The sequence below is a fragment of the Myotis nattereri genome (genome assembly GCF_964212035.1).
Source record: "Myotis nattereri genome assembly, chromosome: 2".
Lineage (NCBI taxonomy): Eukaryota > Metazoa > Chordata > Mammalia > Chiroptera > Vespertilionidae > Myotis > Myotis nattereri.
Window position 1 is genome coordinate 166,044,685 of NC_138076.1, and position 21,229 is coordinate 166,065,913.

Genomic DNA, 21,229 nt, shown 5'->3' on the forward strand with positions numbered 1-21,229 from the left:
TTTTTTTTTTTACCACCTCTTTTTTCTTTAAAGATTCTCTCTTTGTATGGCTTTCAATGGATTGACTATGATGTGTCTAGGTATGGATTGTTTTGTGTTTGTCTACTTAAAATTTGCTGAGTTTTTTGAATGTGTAAATTAATGTTTTTCATAAAATTTTGGGTAATTTGCCCAGCTGGTATGGCTCAGTGTTTGAGTGTCAATCCATGAATCAAGAGGTCACAGTTCAATTACCAGTCAGGGCAAATGCACGAGTTGTGGGTTCGATCCCCAGTGAGGGGTGGGCAGGAGGCAGCCAAACAATGATTTTCTGTCATCATTGATGTTCTCAACCTCTCTCCCTCTCTCTTCCTCTCCCTGAAATCAATAGAAACATATTAAAAAGAGAAACTTTCCCTCTGAAACTAGATCTCTAATATCTCTAGATATATATTTGGATGATTTGGCCATTATATATATGTATATATGTATATGTATATGTACATATATTTGGATGATTTGGCCATTACTTCTTTAAATACCTTTTTAAAATTTATTTTTCTTTATTTATTAAGGTATTACATATGTGTCCTTATCCCCCCTGCTCATGCCCTCACACCCCTGGTGTCTGTGTCCATTGGTTATGCTTATACAAATACTTTTCTAAAAATATGTTTTTATTGAGAAAGAGGAAGGGAGAGGGATAGAGAAAAACATTGATGAGAGAGAAACATATCAGCTGCTTCCTGTATATCCCCTACTCAGTATTGAGCCCAAAACCTGGGCATGTGCCCTGACCAGGAATCCAACCGGTAACCTCTCAGTGCATGGGACAATACCCAATGATCAATCAACTGAGCCACACTGGCCAGGACACTTCTTCAAATACTTTTAATGTACCTCCCCCCTCTTGTTCTGGGCCTTCTATTATTTGTACATAAGTATGCTTAATGGTGTGTCACATGTCTCTGAGGCTTTGTTCATTTTTCTTTCTTCTTTCTTCTCCATGTTCTCAGATTAGACAACTTTTACTAATCTAGCATCAAGCTTTCTGGGTTTTCTTCTGTTAGTTCAAATCTACTTTGAGCCCTCTTGGCTAACTTTTCATTTTAGTTATTATACTATTCAGCTCTATTTTTTTCCACTTGGTTGTTCTAATTTCCATATCTTTATTGATATGCTGTATTTGATGAGCAATTATCATCATAGTTATCTTCTTCAGCTATCTATTAATTTATTCTAACTTCCTTGGGTTTAAGCAATAGGACACAACACAAAAGAAGAAATACAATCTCATCATTTGTGTTTTATGGTTTTTCTTCTTCTAGCATCTAGAAAAGCTCTATGGAAATCTTGGAAAGAAAGAGTTATAAAGCGACCTGCAACAGTCCATGCTTTAACACCAAATCAGATGATTGGTGATGAATTTGCAACAAATACAAAGGTTTCAGAAATTCAAGCCATGCTACAGGAACTCATAGATACTACAATGTTCAATAAATTGGAAAATAATGCTATTAACTATATAGCATCGACAATAGAAAACCTTTCTAAAGCGTTGAGTTCACTAAATAATGAAGCAAAAATTATTAACCTCCATCCTGGGATATATATAAGTGAGGAAAGTGGAAAAGAGCTCTCCCTACAGATAATACAAGAGCTCAGTGAAGAAAATGAAAGGCTTCAGCGGAAACTTCAAGAAGCAGAAGAAAAATGTGAGCAGTTTATTAAATTCAAAGCATCGCCCACATCAACCTTGAAGGTGTTATATGAGTCTTCTCCAAAATCATCCATGGGCTTTAGCATGACTGATGAAGCAGCGAGTATGGACAATACTTTGACGAAAGAATTTGAAAATAGAATGGATGGGGCCCAAAGAAAGGAGACCCAAGGCTCAGTGTTAAAGTGGGACTCCGCCGCAAGTTCACATACAGCCCAAGTTGAAATGACTCCAGATTTAATTGAACAGCAATTCCCTTTACTTGAAAAACCCCAAAAAATACCTTCCAAAGATATCACTGAAGATAAGATATCACTGAAGAAAGGTGACATCTATCAGAAAGGTTGGACTGATGAGTATCAATCACAGAAAAGGAAGATCACAAAAGCCCCATATGAGTTTGAGACCTCTAGATCAAATCTGAGTAATCAGACAAGTAAACAAATAGTCTCGAAGACCAAAGTGGACTATGACTTAGATCTACAAGCACAGCGAAAGACGAGTCAAGAAATACAACCCCTTTCTATAGCACAGCGAAAGACGAGTCAAGAAATACAGCCCCTTTCTATAGCCAAATCAAAGTCATTCATTGAATCAAAAAGTCAACATGTTCTTTCTAATTTCCCTTCTACTGACACAAAGAGCCAAGGTGGCAAAAGTGGAACAAGTAGTAAGTGGGAACGACTCAGGAAGTACAAAATTGCATATATACTTGAGAAATGCCAAATTATTTCAGACCACAAAAAGAAATCCACCACTGAGTTAATGGCCAAAGAGAGTAAAAGTGTTATGAGTTTCCAAGCAGTGCCATTTGGGTCAATCCAACCTGATAAATCCTCTGAGAAAGTAAAAATAAAAGGAAAGGAACATCAAATCTCTTCAGAAATTACCACAAGCAAAGAAGGAAAAACTGAAGATGAGGACACATCAGTCCTTACCAAGAAGGGCAAGTCTCAAGAACTTGTTGAATCACAATCTAAGACAACTAAAGAGACTTCAGAATCTACTACAGTTCTAGGAAGTCCAGAGGGCAAAAGTGAACAGGCTAATCTAGATGAATTTCACAACGCCATAATGTCTTTCTTAAAAGAGAAAATTGATAACACAGAAAATCCTTTGGATAAAAAGACTATGCTGGAAGAAGAGTTATTATTAAAAAAAGCAGAAGTTGAAAAATTAGGAATCATAAAGGCAAAAATGGAAGAATATTTCCAAAATGTGGCTAGAGCTGTGGCAAAAATCTTGAGAAAATACAAAGACATTAAAAAAGCAGGACAAATTAGAGAGAAACAAATGAAATTTATGCCAGGACTACATTTACAGGAGCCAGTTAGTCCAACGTCTGAAATTAGCTCCTTACTCTCATCTGAGAGCATGGACCCAGTAGTACAAAATTTAACACAAGAGATCTTGACTGAAATAGATGCTCCAGTCGTCTCACTAGCAGACCATAAGGAGGAGGAAAAACAGAGGCAGGAGGAATATTTGCTAGAGGTTCAAGGAGAAAGTTTTAATATGAATCTTAAACACCAGTTGCAAGAAAAAGGGAATCTCTGGAAGATGAGCTATCAGAGGATACATAAGGATTTGCAAAAGCTCCAGATGAAGGAGGGAGAGCAAGAGCAACAGAAGCAGGATCAGTGGCAGGAAGAAGTGTGGGAGCAACATCAAAAACAGAGGATGCAAACGCAGCCTGAGCAAGATGAGAAGCAAAAGGGAATGGAAGAGGAAGAAGAGCAGAAGCAAAAGCAGCAGCACCTGGAAGCATGGAGGCAAAAAATGAAAGAGCAAGGAGTGTCCTTGGAGAAGGAGAAGGGACAGCAGATGGAGCAGCTTCAGAAGGAAGTGAAACATATGGAACTGGAAAGTAGCTGGAAGGAAGAGGAAGAGAAGCAGAAGCCAAAGAGAAAGGGAAGGGACGATGAAAGTCAGTGGCATAAGAAAGCAAAGGAGCAGTTGAAGATTAAGGAGGAAATACCTGAAGAACTAGAAACTGTGTTAAGTTACAGTTCAATAAGATTGACTCCCAGGTGGAAGAACACATGGAAACGTGCATTACTCTTACGCACAAAAAAAGAGTTCCATGAGAATCTTGCTGACGAAAAACACTCCGAACTAGTCATTCCTCCCACCTCGACACAGCTTTCCTCACCTGGCCCCTTTTCTATTCCTGGACAGTTTCCTACAAAGTCCATTACTGCCATTCATGAGGAGGACCAGGACCAGGGCATCACTCTCTCTCCTGAGCAGGCGCAGGCACTGGGCATCACTCTCACCCCTCAGCAGGCCCAGGAGCAGGGAATCACTCTCACCCCTAGTCAAGCCCTGGCACAGGGAATCACTCTCACCCCTAGTCAAGCCCTGGCACCGGACATCACTCTCACCCCTCAGCAGGCCCTGGTACAGGGCATCACTCTCATCCCTAGTCAAGCCCTGGCACAGGGCATCACTCTCACCCCTCAGCAGGCCCTGGAGCAGGGCATCACTCTCACCCCTAGTCAAGCCCTGGCACAGGGAATCACTCTCACCCCTCAGCAGGCCCTGGTACAGGGCATCACTCTCACCCCTAGTCAAGCCCTGGCACAGGGCATCACTCTCACTCCTCAGCAGGCCCTGGCACAGGACATCACTCTCACCCCTCAGCAGGCCCAAGCACAGGGCATCACTCTCACCCCTCAGCAGGCCCAGGCACTGGGCATCACTCTCACTCCTCAGCAGGTCCAGGCACAGGGCATCACTCTCACCCCTGAACAGGCCCAAGCACAGGGCATCACTCTCACCCCTCAGCAGGTCCTGGCACAGGGCATCACTCTCACCCCTCAGCAGGTCCTGGCACAGGGCATCACTCTTACCCCTCAGCAGGTCCTGGCACAGGGCATCACTCTCACCCCTCAGCAGGTCCAGGCACAGGGCATCACTCTCTCCCCTAGTCAAGTCCTGGCACCGGACATCACTCTCACCCCTCAGCAGGTCCTGGCACAGGGCATCACTCTCACCCCTCAGCAGGTCCAGGCACAGGGCATCACTCTCTCCCCTAGTCAAGTCCTGGCACCGGACATCACTCTCACCCCTCAGCAGGCCCTGGAGCAGAGCATCACTCTCACCCCTCAGCAGGCCCAGGCACTCGGCATCACTCTCACCCCTCAGCAGGTCCAGGCACAGGGCATCACTCTCACCCCTCAGCAGGTCCAGGCACAGGGCATCACTCTCTCCCCTAGTCAAGTCCTGGCACCGGACATCACTCTCACCCCTCAGCAGGCCCTGGAGCAGAGCATCACTCTCACCCCTCAGCAGGCCCCGGCACTCGGCATCACTCTCACCCCTCAGCAGGTCCAGGCACAGGGCATCACTCTCACCCCTCAGCAGGTCCAGGCACAGGGCATCACTCTCACCCCTGAACAGGCTCAAGCACAGGGCATCACTCTCACCCCTCAGCAGGTCCTGGCACAGGGCATCACTCTCACCCCTCAGCAGGTCCTGGCACAGGACATCACTCTCACCCCTCAGCACGTCCAGGCACAGGGCATCACTCTCACCCCTCAGCAGGCCCAGGCACTGGGTATCACTCTCACCCCTCAACAGGTCCAGGCACAGGGCATCACTCTTACCCATGAGCAGTTCAAGGCACTGATGGTTACCCTCACTCTTGAAAAATCCCACGGTTTGGGAGTCACACTCACACATGAGCAAGTTCAAGCATTGAGAGCTCCTGTCATTCTCCAGCAAGAAGGGACATTGAGGGACTATATTACTCCTATCCAGGGCCAGACTCTAAAGGCACCTGCCCAGGCCCATGACATGACTCTTACCCCTGAGCAGAGCCAGGCAATGCAGATCCCTGTGACTACTCAACAGGCCCAGATACTTGGTGTCCCTATCACTCAAGGCCAGGATGAGGCATTGGGAGTCACTATCACACCACAGCAGGAAGAGGCACAGGCACAGGCACGGGCACTGATGTTCACTCTTACTCCAGAGAACGCGCAGATTTGGGGTATCACACATACCAATGAACAAGCCCCGGCAGTGGGTATTACCCTCACCCCTGAGCAGAAACAAGTATTGGGGGTCCCACTTAACCTTGACCAGGCTCAGGCATTAGAGACCCCTCTCACTGCAGAACAGGCCTGGAAATTGGGGGTCGCTATCACTCCAGAAATGGCTCAGGAAGTATCACACACTCTTTTTCTTAAGCAGGGCAAAGCATTGGGGGTTGAACAGGCTCAGTCATTTGGCACTCCTTTAACTCTGAATCAGGCCCAGGCATTGCGAATCCCAAATGCCTGGTTATCAATTATCACTCGTAGGCATGAACAGTCTTTGGGGGCCCCTCTCACTTCAGATAAAGCCCATGTCTTAGGACCTCCCCTTACCCATGAGCAAGTTCAACCTTCGGGAGCTCCCTTCACCCCAGGACAGGCCCAGCCCATGGGTATTACTCACATGTCTAAGCAGAGCCTAGAACCAAGAGCTCCTCCCGTTAATGAGCAGTTTTCACAAATCTGGGCTGGTCCTTCTTCAGGACATACCCAGGAAGTTGGGATCTTTTCCATTCCTGATAAATCCATCAAACCAAGTGTTCCTCACATGCCTAAGCTGTCCACCAGATTGGCCCCTTCCACTCTGAAACCATTTCAAGAATCAAAGACTTCTCTCCTTCCTGGGCAATCCACTACATCAAGAACTAGATGGTCCCTGGTACCATCTGCTCTTATTGATGAGAAGACCCCTAGATTTAAGGTCTCTTCTACTTCTTTGCAGACATCAGGGTTTCTTTTTACCCAACCCCCATTTGTCTCTGGGAAATCCCGAGGGAAGGGGAGCTTCCCTAGGGAGCTTCCTTCCTCTAAACAGACACTGGTTTCTAAAGGTCAGTTCAGCCCTGTGAAGTTCCTAGCACCAGAGGTCCCTCCCACCCCTGGGAAGCTTTCAGTATCTGGGACCCCTCCCACTCTAGGGCAGCCCCTTACACTGGATTCCCCTCTTAGCCCTAGGCAGATCCTCATACCTAGGGACTCTCTGACTCCCCAGTCACCCCTGATATCAAAGCTTCCTCTTGCCTCCAGGCAACCTCTTATATCTGGAATTCCACCTGCCTCTTCACAGATTCCCAGTCTCTGGGCTCCTCTCTTTCCTGGGAAGCCTTTGATTCCTGGGGCCCCTTCTGTCCCTGGGGAGCTCATGGAATCTGGACTCTCCACCTTCTCTGAGCAGCCCCAGGCATTTCAGCTCCCTACCACCTGTGAGCAATCTCCCTATCTACAAGCCCCTTCTACCCTTGGGGAGCTTCCGGCACCACAGACCTTTCCTGGGCAAGCTTTCCCACTACGGATCTCTCCCACCCCTGGGCATCCTCCACCACCACGGACCCCCTCAACCCCTGCAAAGCCCCCAAAAGATTTGACTCTGAAATCTAAATCAGCATTGGTCCATCCCGGTGCTCCAAGTTTCAAGGTACCACAAGCCCCTTTCACTGCTAAGAAGTTCCAAATATCAGAGGTCTCTGACACTTCTGAAGAAATCCAGGAACTCCGAGATTCTTTTACTATGGAACAACTTAGGACATTTCAGCCCTATCTCACCAAGTATAGGACACCAGTATCACAAACTCCTTACATTGATGAGGGGGACCTGCCCACTCTCATGAAGCCTATAACATCACTGCCTCCTCTTACTACTCAACTACCCAAAAGATCACAGATTTCACCTTCCGAATGGGACTGGAAATCCCGATTTCCCCCTATAAGTAAGCCCTGCGTACTGACTTCAGTTTCAGGTACCAAGAAACTCAAGATGATGATACCCCCTTCCTCTTTCCAAGAGCTCAAAGAGCAGAGGTATTTTGTTGATGTGAAGGCTCAAAGGAAGAACCTGATACTCTTAAATCAGACCACAGAAACTTCTGGACACCCTTCAGAGCTACATACAACAGCTAGAAATCTCATAATTGAGACACTTCATACAGACACAGTTCGACTGGGATACCTATTCCGCAAGTACATTGCCTATAGGCTGATCCAGCGTGCAAGGTAGATGTAACTATTACATGTTGATTTCTGGTTTAGTTCTGATTTCAAATATCCTCCCACGTTGCTCTATAAGTATATTCATATTTATCAGGTCAGTTGTTCTAAAAGATTCTCTTATGGTAGGTCTATGGGATGGAAGCCTATTTAAGATAGCAAAAGGAGATATTTTTTTTAAAAATATATTTTATTGATTTTTTACAGAGTGGAAGGGAGAAGGATAGAGAGTTAGAAACATCGATGAGAGAGGAACATCGATCAGCTGCCTCCTGCACACCTCCTACTGGGGATGTGCCCACAACCAAGGTACATGCCCTTGACCGGAATCGAACCTGGGACCTCTCAGTCCACAGGCCAACACTCTATCCACTGAGCCAAACCGGTCAGGGCAAAAGGAGATATTTTTTAGAAAATAAATATATAATATGATCTATTTCATATGCCAAGGTAAATTTTGTGGATAATGACTGATCCCCATAATATCTACTTCAAAAGTTTAGAGATGTTTCCAGTTATTCTGAATTTTTTACATCATCCTGGGCTCACCAGAAGATGTATGATTCCTAAAATGGGAGATGGCAGATTATGTACAAGGTGTTGCCATGGCAACTTGACTACTGGAGTGACCTGAAAGAAACAGATCCTCATCCTGATTTTTAAAAATTGCAAATAGCTCTAACCAGTTTGGCTCGGTGGATAGAGCGTTGGCCTGCAGACTGAAAGGTCCCAGGTTCGATTCCAGTCAAGGGCATGTATCTTGGTTGTGGGCACAATCCCAGTAGGAGGTATGCACGAGGCAGCTGATCAATGTTTCTCTCTCATCGATGTTTCTAACTCTCTATACCTCTCCCTTCCTCTCTGTAAAAAAATAAAATTAATAAAATTTATTTTTAAAAAAATTGCAACTATCAGAAATAGGTCAGGGAAATGGATCTGGTTCCTCCCCCACCCCCCGCAACCCACACACACACACACATGGCTACCCAGTTCCCCCTACTTATTTAAACGTATCTTAATTATAAATTCTTGTATCAATTAGGTACATATCTGGACTTTTTATTATTTTTTACTGATTACATATAGATGAGTCACTTCTATTCCATGTTATTTATTGCAGTTTTATTCTCATGATGTTGAGTCTTTGTCAACTGACCTGCCATCCTTAGCATTTGTGTTTTGAGGTTACGAACCTATTATTTTGGGGAAACTTTTTAACCTTAAATTACAAGAAGCTAAACTAAAACCTATAATAAAAGAGGTTATCATTAAATATAGGAAGAACTATGTTATTTATTCACCACATGTTTACTGAATGCCTCCAATGTGCCAAGCATTGTTTTAGTTGCTAGGGATATAGCAGTGAATAAAACGAAGTACCCTGTTCTCAACAAGTTTACATTTTTGAGGACAGAATTCATTCGATAACTAAGTATTGAAATAACAAGGCGCAAAAGAAAGACTTATTCAAGATATAATTAGAACTTTTAATTTCAAAGCTTAAATTGAGATTTGTTGGAAAATGGTTTACTCTATATTTGTCTTTAGTTTGTTCTTTCCAAACTGAATATTCCTAGTTTTTTAAAATCTATTCGAGAATTTTAAATAACATGTTCCTGGTCAATCTCCAGTTCTCTTACGTCTTTTTTCCTTAGTTTTATTTAAATTTTAAAAAATAAGTGGCATTCACCTGGTACAATATTTTAAAAATTCAAATGAGATAAGAGAAGTCTCCCTAATAATCCTATCCTAGCCTTTAGGCCTCTTCCCCAGGGCTACTAATGCATATGCATAACATTTTCTGCATATGTAGAAAAGTACTATGCTCTTTTATCCCCCTTTTTGCATATTTTAAAGTTACCATGTTTGATTTTTTTTTCATAATTGAACTTAGGTATTAAGTGTTAGATAACTTGGGAATTCGTATATAAAGAGTCTACTCATTCATTTTATAGTTCCATAGTATTCTAAGTTTGGATTTACCAGAATTTACCTAACATCTGATGGATATTTATGCTGTTTTCAACATTTTGCTTTATAAAAATATACTTTTATGAACAATCTTGTATACACATATATATGTATGTATATTCCTAGTAGAATTTCTGGATCAAAGGGTGTTTTATAATTGTGATTTTTGTCAAATTGTTTTCCAAAGAGGTTGTAACAATTTACATGTTGGTTAGTGTTATAAATTGGTATTCCCCTACATTAGGACTAACACAAACTATTATCAATTTTTTTGTTCATTGCCAATATAATGATGAAATATGGCATTTTACTGCTTTAATTGTCACTACTTTTATTATTGGTGAGGTTAAGCGTCTTTTTCTAGACTTAAGAGCCATCTGTATTTCATTTTCGGTGAAGACACCATTAAAATACTTTGCCCATTTCTCATTAGGGTTGTCAACTTGCTTTTTAAAATTCATTTGGGGGATCTGATAAAATATTTGGAAAATCGGCCCCTTGTCTGTGATGCAAATTGTAAATTTCCCCCCACTTGTCTTTACTCTGCTTTTGGTATTTTTTGCTTTGTAGAAAATTAAGATTTTTAGCCCTAGCCGAGTGTTGGCCTGCAGACTGAAGGGGTCCCTGGTTTGATTCCGGTCAAGGCACATACCAGGTTGTGGGCTTGATCCCCAGTAGGGGGTGTGCAGGAGGCAGCCAGCCAATGATTCTCTCTCATCATTGATGTTTCTATCTATCTCTCTCCCTCTCCCTTCCTCTCTGAAATCAATAAAAATATACATTTTAAAAATTATGATCTTTAAAAGTCCTTTCTAGGTCTCTTAGTATTTTTATGGTTGGTTATTCATTTTTTTGTTTGTTTTATACTTAAGGCTTTGATTCACAACATTCTGTTGTGAGAAATGGATCTGGCCCCTCCCCACCCACACACACATACATGGCTACCCAGTTCCCCCTACTTATTTAAACGTATCATAATGATAAATCCTTGTATCAGTTAGGTACATATCTGGACTTTTTATTATCTTTTACTGATTACATATATATGAGTCACTTCTATTCCATGTTATTTATTGCAGTTTTATTCTCATGATGTTGAGTCTTTGTCACAGTCATTACAGTGTTTGCCAGTCCTTGTTAACGAGATGTGAGCAGAATTGGTATGTGTCACTTCTGTGCTGAGCATTGTCAGTCTGACACCCTCCAGAGTCTCGTTTTCCTCTGCCACGATAACCTGCGATGTTTAAGCTGTTTTTATAGCCTGTGTTCTTGAGAGTATGCAATGAAGCTCTCCCTGCTGAGCCCTGGTGGATTTGTAGTATGAACAACAAGTAAAATTTTCTTTTTAGCCACTAAGATTTGGGGTTGTTAAAACAGCAAATCTAGCTTATCTTTACTAACACTGTCTTCCTATCCAAGAATATGGTATACCTCCCTTTTTGTTCAAGTATGTGTGTGTCCTTCTGGAAAAGGTTTTTGTATAACTCTTCCATATTATTCCATAAGTGTATATCCTGGTAGTTGTGTTTTTTAGAAAATATTTTTATTGATTTCAGAGAGGAGGGGAGAGGGAGAGATAGAAACATCAATGATGAGAATCACTGATTGGCTGCCTTCTGCACACCTCCCACTGGGGATCAAGCCCACAACCAGGGCATATGCCCTGATCAGGAATAGAACCGTGACCTCCTGGTTCATAGGTCGATGCTCATCCATGCCAGCTGGGCAGTTTTTATTTTTGTGGTTACTATTGTAAATGGACTCTCTCTTTCTGTGATATCTTCTAACTCATTATTTGTATAAATGAAGGCTAGATTTCTCTATATCAATTTTGTATGCAGCCATTTATGGTATTCAAGCATGTGAAAGTTTTTTAATGGATATTTTTGAGTTCTCCAGGTATATAATCAAAGCACCTACCAATAATAATATTTTACATTTAGATTTGCCAATTTTTAAACATCTAATTTCTGTCTCTTGATTATCTGAATTGGTTAGTATCTCCAGGACTCTGTTAAAAAATATTGGTGATATGGCTACCAGGTCATCTTTATTCATTTGACTGCCCTGAGTAACAGCTATGAGTGCCTTCCTGTAGCCCCATGTTATTTTCTAAAAAAAATTCATATTCAAGTGTGTTTAAAGGATCACTTACATTGATATTCTCTTTTCTGAAAAAGTTGTAAAATATTCTTAACCTAAGTCAATTTCTTCTTTGTTCTTATTTTCTCCATTCTATGTATCTCAGATGGCCAAAATATAAGCCCTTTCATAGCTATTTATTAAAAAATAACTATAAGCCCTAACTGGTTTGGCTCAGCAGATAGAGCGTCGGCCTGCGGACTCAAGGGTCCCAGGTTCGATTCCAGTCAAGGGCACGTACCTTGGTTGCAGGCACATTCCCAGTGGGGAGTGTGCAGGAGGCAGCTGATCGGTGTTTCTCTCTCATCGATGTTTCTAACTCTCTATCCCTCTCCCTTCCTCTTTGTAAAAAGTCAATAAAATATATTTAAAAAATAAATGAATAAATAACTATAAATTGGTTAAAAAGATAGTGGCAATGATGAATATTCTATATAATAAAAGGGTAATATGCAAATTGACCCTAACAGTGGAATGGCCAGTTGCTATGACATGCACTGACCACCAGGGGGCAGACGCTTAATGCAGGAGCTGCCCCCTGGTGATCGGTGTGTTTCCACAGGGGGAGTTCTGCTCAGCTACAAGCTGGGCTGAGGGCTGTGAGCGCAGCAGCAGTGGTGGGAACCTCTCCTGCTTCTGTGGCAGCGCTAGGATGTCCAACTGCGGCTTAGGCCCGTTCCCATCAGTCGGACATCCCCCGAGGGCTCCTGGGCTGCCAGAGGGATGTCTGACTGCCAGCTTAGGCTCGAGCCCCTGGGGAACAAGCCTAAGCCAGCAGGTGGACATCCCCTAAGGGGTCCTGGACTGTGAGAGGGTGCTGGCCAGGCTGAGGGACGCCCCCCCCCCCAAATGCACAAATTTTCGTGCACTGGGTCTCTAGTCTTTCTTATATTTATCAGTAAAAAAATACTATTAGGTTTAAGTACATTTTTATCATATTAAAGTATCCATTTGCTCCTGTTCCATTATGTTTTTTTTAAAAGCAAGAGTGGATGTTGAATTTTGTTAAATTTGTTAAAACACATTTTTTATTAAATGTGATTTTGACGTCATTTTCATGTGCATTAAAGAAAATATTACTTTCTACTCAGATTTATTAATATAATTAATTTTATTAAACCATCACTGCATTCCTGGAATAAATCCTATTTGTCCTTGGTGTATCCTTCTTTGAATGTTATAAAGTTTGTTTGCTAATGTTTCATTTAGGTGTTGTTTTACATTAATTAGTAAGTTTGATTGGTGCTATCTTTGTCAATTTGTTTGTGCTATTTTTGTCAATTTTTAATATAATTTTAAGCTTCTACCATTAAAAAATGTGAAAACTTTTTTTTTATGCTTGAGAGTTTAACAGTAAAATTAGTTGTTCTTTTAAGGTTTGGCAGATCTCATCTATGATATTATATAGGCTTGGTACTTTTGAAGGGAAGTTCTTAGACAGCTTTCTTAATTTTTATATGGCAATTGGTTTGTTCAGATTTATTGGAGATTTTTAAATTTTTTGCATATATTTTTTATTGTTGATAGTATTACAGATATCTCCCATTTTCCCCTTTCCTCTTCCCCGTGACTGGAGATTTTGAAGTCTAAGTGACATGATCTGACCTGCTTCAGTAAAATCATTTAAAAATTGAAATATATAGATCAACATTTTGTAACAATATTTAACTTATACAAGTATAACTTTAATCCCATCAAAAGTGAATTCATTTTTCCCAGAAAGTTCTTATTTAATATTTAATGTTATTATAATCAGATCACCAACAGGTATAATAAGGAATAAAATATTGATAGATTAAAGATTCCATAACAAAGATAGCTTAGGTCAAGAAGATTCTTGACATTATATGGGCGAGAAGATATGAAGTATAATAATATTAACTACTTTTGAATAGTATAAAAGATGGTGATAAGAATGTTACCCACTTGCTTCATTGAGAACAGTGTTATTTATGGGACTGGGTGTGATAGGCATTCTATAATTGATATGGAGAAGTTATCAAAAACACATGTAATAAAGACGGTTTAAGAGTGAAAAAAACGAAAATCACCTATAGGACATGGAAAAAAATCCAAGGCTATTGGAAAATTAATTTAATTAAATATACTAAGTTAACTCAGAAAATTGACCTGTTTAAGTATTAAATGATCCATATATTTAGTAGGTTCTAAGTTATTAATTATAACCCACAAAAGGGACCTAAGAGTTGTTTCCTCTCTCTGTGTGTGTTTACAATATGTATGTAAAACGCATATGTTCAGAAACATATCTTCAATTATTCCCCTTGGCAACTCCTGCCCCCAAAATCCAAACTCTTTAACATGCCTTTTAAGGCCTTTCATAATCCAGCCATTCCAGTCTCCTTCCCACCATATCCTTTCATATATCCATGGTCTAAAAGTCTCAGACTATTCACCATTCCCAAAATATAACTTCCATTCTCTTACATTTGTACTAAGTATTACTTCAACCTGGAATTCCTCATCCCCTTCTTCCCAAACTTAAGATTTACCTGAGATTCTGTTTAAAATACAGATCTCGAAGCCTACACACCAAGATTTTGATTAAAAAGGTCTGAGGAACCTTGGAATCTGTATTTTTAACAGGCATTTCCTCCTTCCCCGACAAATGATTCAGTCCACACTTTGAGAAATACTGGTATTCTGAAAAGAGAGAAGATCTAGGTTTGCTTCCCAAATATGCTATTTATTTATTTATGTGACTTTAGAAAATCATTTAGCCTGGTCAGTATGGGTCAGTGGTTGAGCATCAAACCATGCATCAAGAGGCTGCTGGTTTGATTCCTGGTGAGGGCATATAACCCAGCTGCAGACTTGATCCCCAGTTGGGGGCATGCAGGAGGCAGCTAATTGCCTCTCTCTTCCCCCTCACCCTTCTCTGTAAAAATCACTTCAAAAATCTTTAATTTTTTTTTTGCCCAGATTCCTTTCCTCTCCTGTAGTATGGGGATGGTGAAACACTATCTGTTTAGGAGACCCAAACATGGTGGTATGCTATGAGAATACATTTTTTAAAATATATATTTTTATTGATTTTTTACAGAGAGGAAGGGAGAGGGACAGAGAGTTAGAAACATCAATGAGAGAGAAACATCGATCGGCTGCCTCCTGTACACCCCCTACTGGGGATGTGCTCACAACCACAGTACATGCCCTTGACTGGAATCGAACCTGGGACCCTTCAGTCCGCAGGGCGATGCTCTATCCACTGAGCCAAACCAGTTAGGATGAGAATACATTTTTATGACTATTCCTCAAGATCCTATTCAACATCTTCTTATAAAGCCTTCTTTATTTCTCTTACTATAACTAATTATGCATTTGTTTTTGTTCAAATAGCATGTTTACATTTTTATTTAGCATTTGTTTCATTCTCTCTTTGACACAGTTAATTTATTAGTCTCCTATTCTGGCTTTGAAATGCTTTGAAGGCAAAGACACTGTCTTTTTTATAATTGTACTAGAGGCCCGGTGCATGAATTTGTGCACCACTGGGGGGGGGGGTCTCTCGGCCTGGCCTGCGGGATCAGGCCAAAATCAGCTCTCCGACATCCCCTGAGGGGTCCCAGATGGGAGAGGGCACAGGCCAGGCTGAGGGACCCCTACCAGTGCACGATCGGGGCCAGGGGTGGGGGGATGCGGGACGTTGGCCAGCTGGGGAGGGACTGCAGAGGGCTCCAGGTGTGTCTGGCCTGGCTCCCTCAGTCCTGAATGGCCGGACCCCAGCAGCAAGCTAACTTACTGGTAGGAGCATTTGCCCCCTGGTGGTCAGTGCACATCATAGCAACTGGTTGACTACTCAACTGTCTGCCCCTGGTGGTCAGTGCATGTCATAGCAAGCGGTTGAGCAGCCTTAGCATATCATTAGCATATTACGCTTTGATTGGTTGAACAGACTACTGGACACCAAACATTTAGCATATTAGGCTTTTATTATATAGAACTAGAGGCCCAGAGCACAAAAATTTGTGCACTTGGGGGGGTCCCTCAGCCCAGCCTATGCCCTCTTGCAGTCTGGGACCCTTCGGAGGATGTCCACCTGTTGGCTCAGGCCCGCTCCCTGGGGGACTGGGCCCAAGATGGCAGTCAGACATCCCTCTGGCAGCCCGGCAGCCCTCGGGGGATGTCCACTTGCCAGCAGGGAGCAGGCCTAAGCTGCAGTCAGACATCCTTAGCACTGCTGAGGAGGCGGGAGAGGCTCCCACCACCACCGCTGTAAAGGCAGCCGTCAGCCTGGCTTGTGGCCGAGCAGAGCTCCCCCTGTGGGAGCACACTGACCACCAGGGGGCAGCTCCTGCATTGAGCGTCTGCCCCCTGGTGGTCAGTGTGTGTCATAGTGACCAGTCATTCCCAGTCTTTCTGCTGTTAGCGTTAGTTTGCATATTACCCTTTTATTATATAGGATTATGTCTTGTACATATCAATTTTAATGTATTTAAATAATAATAAAAACACTATTATAACACTAAACTGTGAAGGGTTAATAAAAATTTGACAGTCATAGATTTTTGAAAGTTTAGTCATATATGGAACTAGATTAAGATTTGATTAAGTAAGCCTCCCATCCCTATCCCATCCCTCTCTACTTATTAAGGATGAGAATTGAAGTAACTAAGGCCAGGTTTGTTGAGTTAAGGTCAGTAATTATATCAATCTAATTCTTGTTAATTTTTTTTCCAGAAACAACATAATCAAAAGATTACTAGCCATCCAAAACAGTGGGAAAGGTTATGAGACCCAGAATCTTTACATAATGCTGAACAGAATTGATGGCTACCAGAAAAAGATGATGGGGGTCTGGACCGAGAAGCAAAAGTCTCTAGAGCAGAAACGGAATCAGTGCCTGAGGAAAATGATGTTCTTATTTAGCCAGGTAATCTGTTTTCTATTCCCTCGCCCTGGTATGTTACAAGAAAAGTGAGAGTGGTAAGCTTTGCAAATAACATTTATCTGGAGATACCTTGTATATTGGTTTCCTAGGGCTACTTTAACAAACTTTGTGGCTTAAAACAACAGAAATGTATTCTCTTAGAGTTCTGAAGGCCAGTTTATGAAATCAAGATGGAGAAAGAATTGAGATGGTTCTTTCTGGAGGCTCTGAGAAATGTATTTCATGTCTCTCTCCAAGAGTCTGGTAGCTATCGACAATCTTTGGCATTCATTGACTTGTCGCTGCATAACCGCTATTCTCTGCATTCATTTTTCCCTTAGCCCTTTTCCCAGCTTGTCTGTCTTCACTTCTGAATCTTACAAAGTCATGTGTCATGGATTTAGGACCCACCTGGTTAATCCAGGATGATCTCATCTTGAGATCCGTAACTTAATTACACCTGTAAAGACCCTTTTTCTAAGTAAGGTCGCATTCACAGGTTCTGGGTGAACGTATCTTCTGGGGCTTCACCATTCAATCAATTACACTGTGACTTCAGTGAAACTCCTAAATTGACAACAGGAATACTGGCTGGGCTTTCTAGATGAGAAAAGATTAGAATAGGAGAGACTTCTAGAAGTGTTCAATTCATTCCTAGTAAACCCACATCTACCAGCCTCTCTTGAAGTCACTACTCTCCAACTGATTCATGACAGTTACTCCTTTCCTCACAACTATCAGAAAGCAAGCTTTATTTTGGTGAGTTTGCAAGAAAGGAGATAAGGATTTATTTAACTTGCTTACATAGCACCATGCAGAGAAAACCCTATTTAACTCTAATAATCCACTCATTATGACCCAGAGCCCCCTCTGAGATGACCTTCCAAAAAGTTATAAAGGTGAGATTAGAGCACTTTGCTCTGGATTACACGCTCCCATTACATGTTCTAGCACGAAATTCTGGAACATCCTGGGAATTCTAGAAACATTTTATATCTATATATCCTTTTCTTGCACTAAATTAATTAATTTAGTTACTTAATAAGATCAGTTTACTTGCTACTTTAGAAGGTACAGAAACTTCTCATCATAGCCTGATTCAAATCAGACATATTCTGAATTTTCCAGAAGGGCTACATTTTAAGTATTAAAGATCTTTGTAAAAAAAAAAGAAGAAGGATATTTTTGACAGTTTATTGCTTGGAAAATATGGCCAATGTAAGTGGAAAGCAAGATCAGTTGGCAGTGTCATGAACTGTCTAACAGGAATCACAATATCTAGGGCATGTCAGAGGATGAATAGGGTCTGGGGTCCAGGCAGCCTTAATCTATTTTATTGATTTTTTTTTTTTTTTTTTTTTTTACAGAGAGGAAGGGAGAGGGATAGAGAATTAGAAACATCAATGAGAGAGAAACATGGATCAGCTGCCTCCTGCACACCTCCTACTGGGGATGTGCCCGCAACCAAGGTACATGCCCTTGACCGGAATCGAACCTGGGACCCTTGAGTCCTCAGGCTGACGCTCTATCCACTGAGCCAAACCGGTTAGGGCAAGGCAGCCTTAATCTAGAATTCAGGGGTGGGCAAACTTTTTGACTCGAGGGCCACAATGGGTTCTTAAACTGGACCGGAGGGCCGCAACAAAAGCATGGATGGAGTGCTTGTGTGAACTAATATAAATTCAAAGTAAACGTCATTACATAAAAGGGTACGGTCTTTTATTTTTTTTTTAGTTTTATTCATTTCAAATGGGCCGGATCCGGCCCGCGGGCAGTAGTTTGCCCACGGCTGATTCTAGATGATAAGGTGGGTATCAAGGCATAAAGAAGGGGGAGGAAAAAGCAAAAGAGAGAAGAGGATAGAAATGAAATAAATACCTTTCACTGAGTCAGGGTGGTGGTCAAGAAGTTAGTTCTGCTACCAGACTACATGGGTTCAAATCAGCTCCACTACATACAAACTAGGAGACCATGGACAAGCCACTTAAATTTTCTGAATTCCAAATCCCCATCTATAAGACAAGGACAATAACAGCACCTTTCTCATAAGGTTGTTGTAAATATCAAATGAATTATTATGTAGAAAGCATCTAACATTCAGCAAGCATTCAGTAAATGTTTGCTATCATTGCATTTGCATAGTTCTTACAATTTATGAAGCGCTCCCATGTATATTATGTTATACAATTCTTACAACAACCCTGTGTTATTATCCTCATAGAATAAGGAGAAAGAGGTATCGATAAAGTTAGCAACTAACTCAAAGTCACACAGCTAGGAGATGAAAGGGCTAGGATCAGAGCTTATGCAGGAGCTAGGTTTATATATATCATAGCGGCCACCACTGAAATTGTGTTGGAGGTGGGGTGGAGGTTGAGGAGTAGTAGTTGGAGAAGGAGAGGAGACTGGAGAAATAGGATTTGCAAATCCATGATAAATGAAGCGTCATGCTTGTAGCTAAGCTAGGGCCAGCTCAGAAGACCTTCCTGAAGATTCTGGCCCTTTCTTTTCATTGTTTCCTCTTTTATTTATTTATTTTTAGCTCCAAGATATGTATCAATTGAATCTTAGTCAACCTGTACCTTTGCTCATCGACAAAAAGCAGAAACCTGCCCCTACCAAATTTATTCAACAGCCATTCCTAGAGCTACTAGTGAAAGAGGACAGAAAATTTGACATATTCAAGAAATTTAGGTATGTGGTAGTAAAGACTGCCATTAAACTTTCTTTGGATGGTATGCTTTTTTTTCTGCCCAAGATCTCCCCCCCCCCCCCGACAATTATAATATGGTATAGTGGAGAGTCTAAGGATTATTAATTTTCTTAGCTAATTTAACAAGAGGCTTATTTATATATATTCCTACTTAATATCTAATATCCAATGTTGAGTTCTCTTTTTAAAAAGAAGCTGATTCTTTCTTACTAAGCAGCAAATTAATACACAATGAAGAAACTTAGAAGTATAACTTTAAAAAAAAAAGTAGGAGCTTTGGGAAGGAAGAGGAAAAAGATTGTTGCTGGGAAAAAAGAAAAACGTTTTCTGGATATGGTCCATATACAGTAATCCAGGCAGCTAAGAAGGCAGTTTTAAAATGGATTACTAGGTAAAATCATGGAAATGCAGCTTTTTTAGGGGGAGGTGGGACGATTTCAGCAAATTCTGCCGTTTTAATTCATTTCTCAGTCAAAGTGGGCATGGCTAATGTTCCTCAGTGTGAGGGAGGGCATTATAGGACAGGGTGGTGGTGGTGAAGAAAAAAGGGGAGAATAAGAATCATATCTTTTGATTGCCTATGGAGTGCAGCAGAGTTTGGTGATTTCAATTAGTGCTCTCTGACTCTCTAGACAAGAAGACCAGATGGCAACCATCTGGAATGCTGATCAGTCCATTTCAAGCTACCCAATAGCTGAGAAGACATCACTACATTCACTGTGGGCCCAGCTGGGTGGGTACCCACCTATTCCCATGCTGCTCCAGTTAGATGTTCAGTCTTCCTTCAGAAAATCTCTTGCATCCATTCAATCACAGTAAGTTAAGGACTCGAAGCACTCTGATAATTGGGCTTTTGGTCAAATGGCTCCCCACCTCCTCCCCACCCAACTTAACTTTCTCTTACAGCACCAAGGAGTTACCAAAACTATTAGTTGTTTTAGTGTTTCTCTCCGGAGGCCTGCAGATGTCACTATGGAATAATATGAACAAAGCAACCAGTTATAATACCACGAAACCTAATCTAACACTAGATTAGTCCACTTTGAATTCCATCCGTTATTATTGGGATTTTATTATTGAAAGTACCAGAAAACCCATAGTAGTATGCTTTTGTCTACCTCATGGTTCAGTAACATGCCTTAAATGCAGCTGCCATATCTAGGCCCAACTTGAGATAAATTAAGTGCTTATATCCCAGGATATACTGAAGGATAGGGAAGGTGGGTGACATGGATCCATCTTTCCAAATTCTGTTAAATCAGGTTCTCACTTGGTGATTTCATACTCTCAGAATGAGTTAGAGATTAAGGGTCAATTACTTTGTAAATCCTAGTTTAGCACTTCTCTTTGGAATTTTGTATCTATTATTAGGGTTGCCAGATTTAGCAAATAAAAATATAGGACACCTAATTAAATTTGAATTTCAGATAAGCAACTAATGATTTAGTACTATAAGTATAGTCCATGCAATTGTATTCTTATATTAAACATTATTCATTTTTTATCTGAAATTCAAGTTTAACTAGGCATCCTGTATTTAATATACAGGCAACTCTTCTATTATGCCAAAACCTCCATTTTTACAAGCTATTGCAAAATATGTATGTATTAGTTTTAATGTAGAGTTAGATGCCTGAAAACTTTCAGAGTAAGAGATGCTGAAAACAGTGAAAAAAAATTTAAGACATTATAAGAAAATTAAAGTCTTGGATTTTTAAAAATATATTTTATTGACTTTTTACAGAGAGGAAGGGGGAGGGATAGAGAGTTAGAAACATTGATGAGAGAGC

General features: G+C 41.2%; 1 protein-coding gene across 1 annotated transcript in view; it reads left to right on the plus strand.

Annotated features, from left to right (window-relative positions):
• Positions 1-20,258, plus strand: part of FAM186A (family with sequence similarity 186 member A) — a gene marked incomplete at both ends in the record, with an annotated part of 51,327 nt that extends 31,069 nt beyond the window's left edge. Inside the window, 5 exons of the mRNA XM_081083992.1 lie at positions 1,308-3,566; positions 3,777-7,728; positions 16,537-16,729; positions 19,269-19,420; positions 20,072-20,258. Of these exons, the coding sequence (XP_080940118.1) occupies positions 1,308-3,566; positions 3,777-7,728; positions 16,537-16,729; positions 19,269-19,420; positions 20,072-20,258 (6,743 nt within the window). The remainder of the gene's footprint in view (positions 1-1,307; positions 3,567-3,776; positions 7,729-16,536; positions 16,730-19,268; positions 19,421-20,071) is intronic.
• Positions 20,259-21,229: the final 971 nt, after the last annotated feature.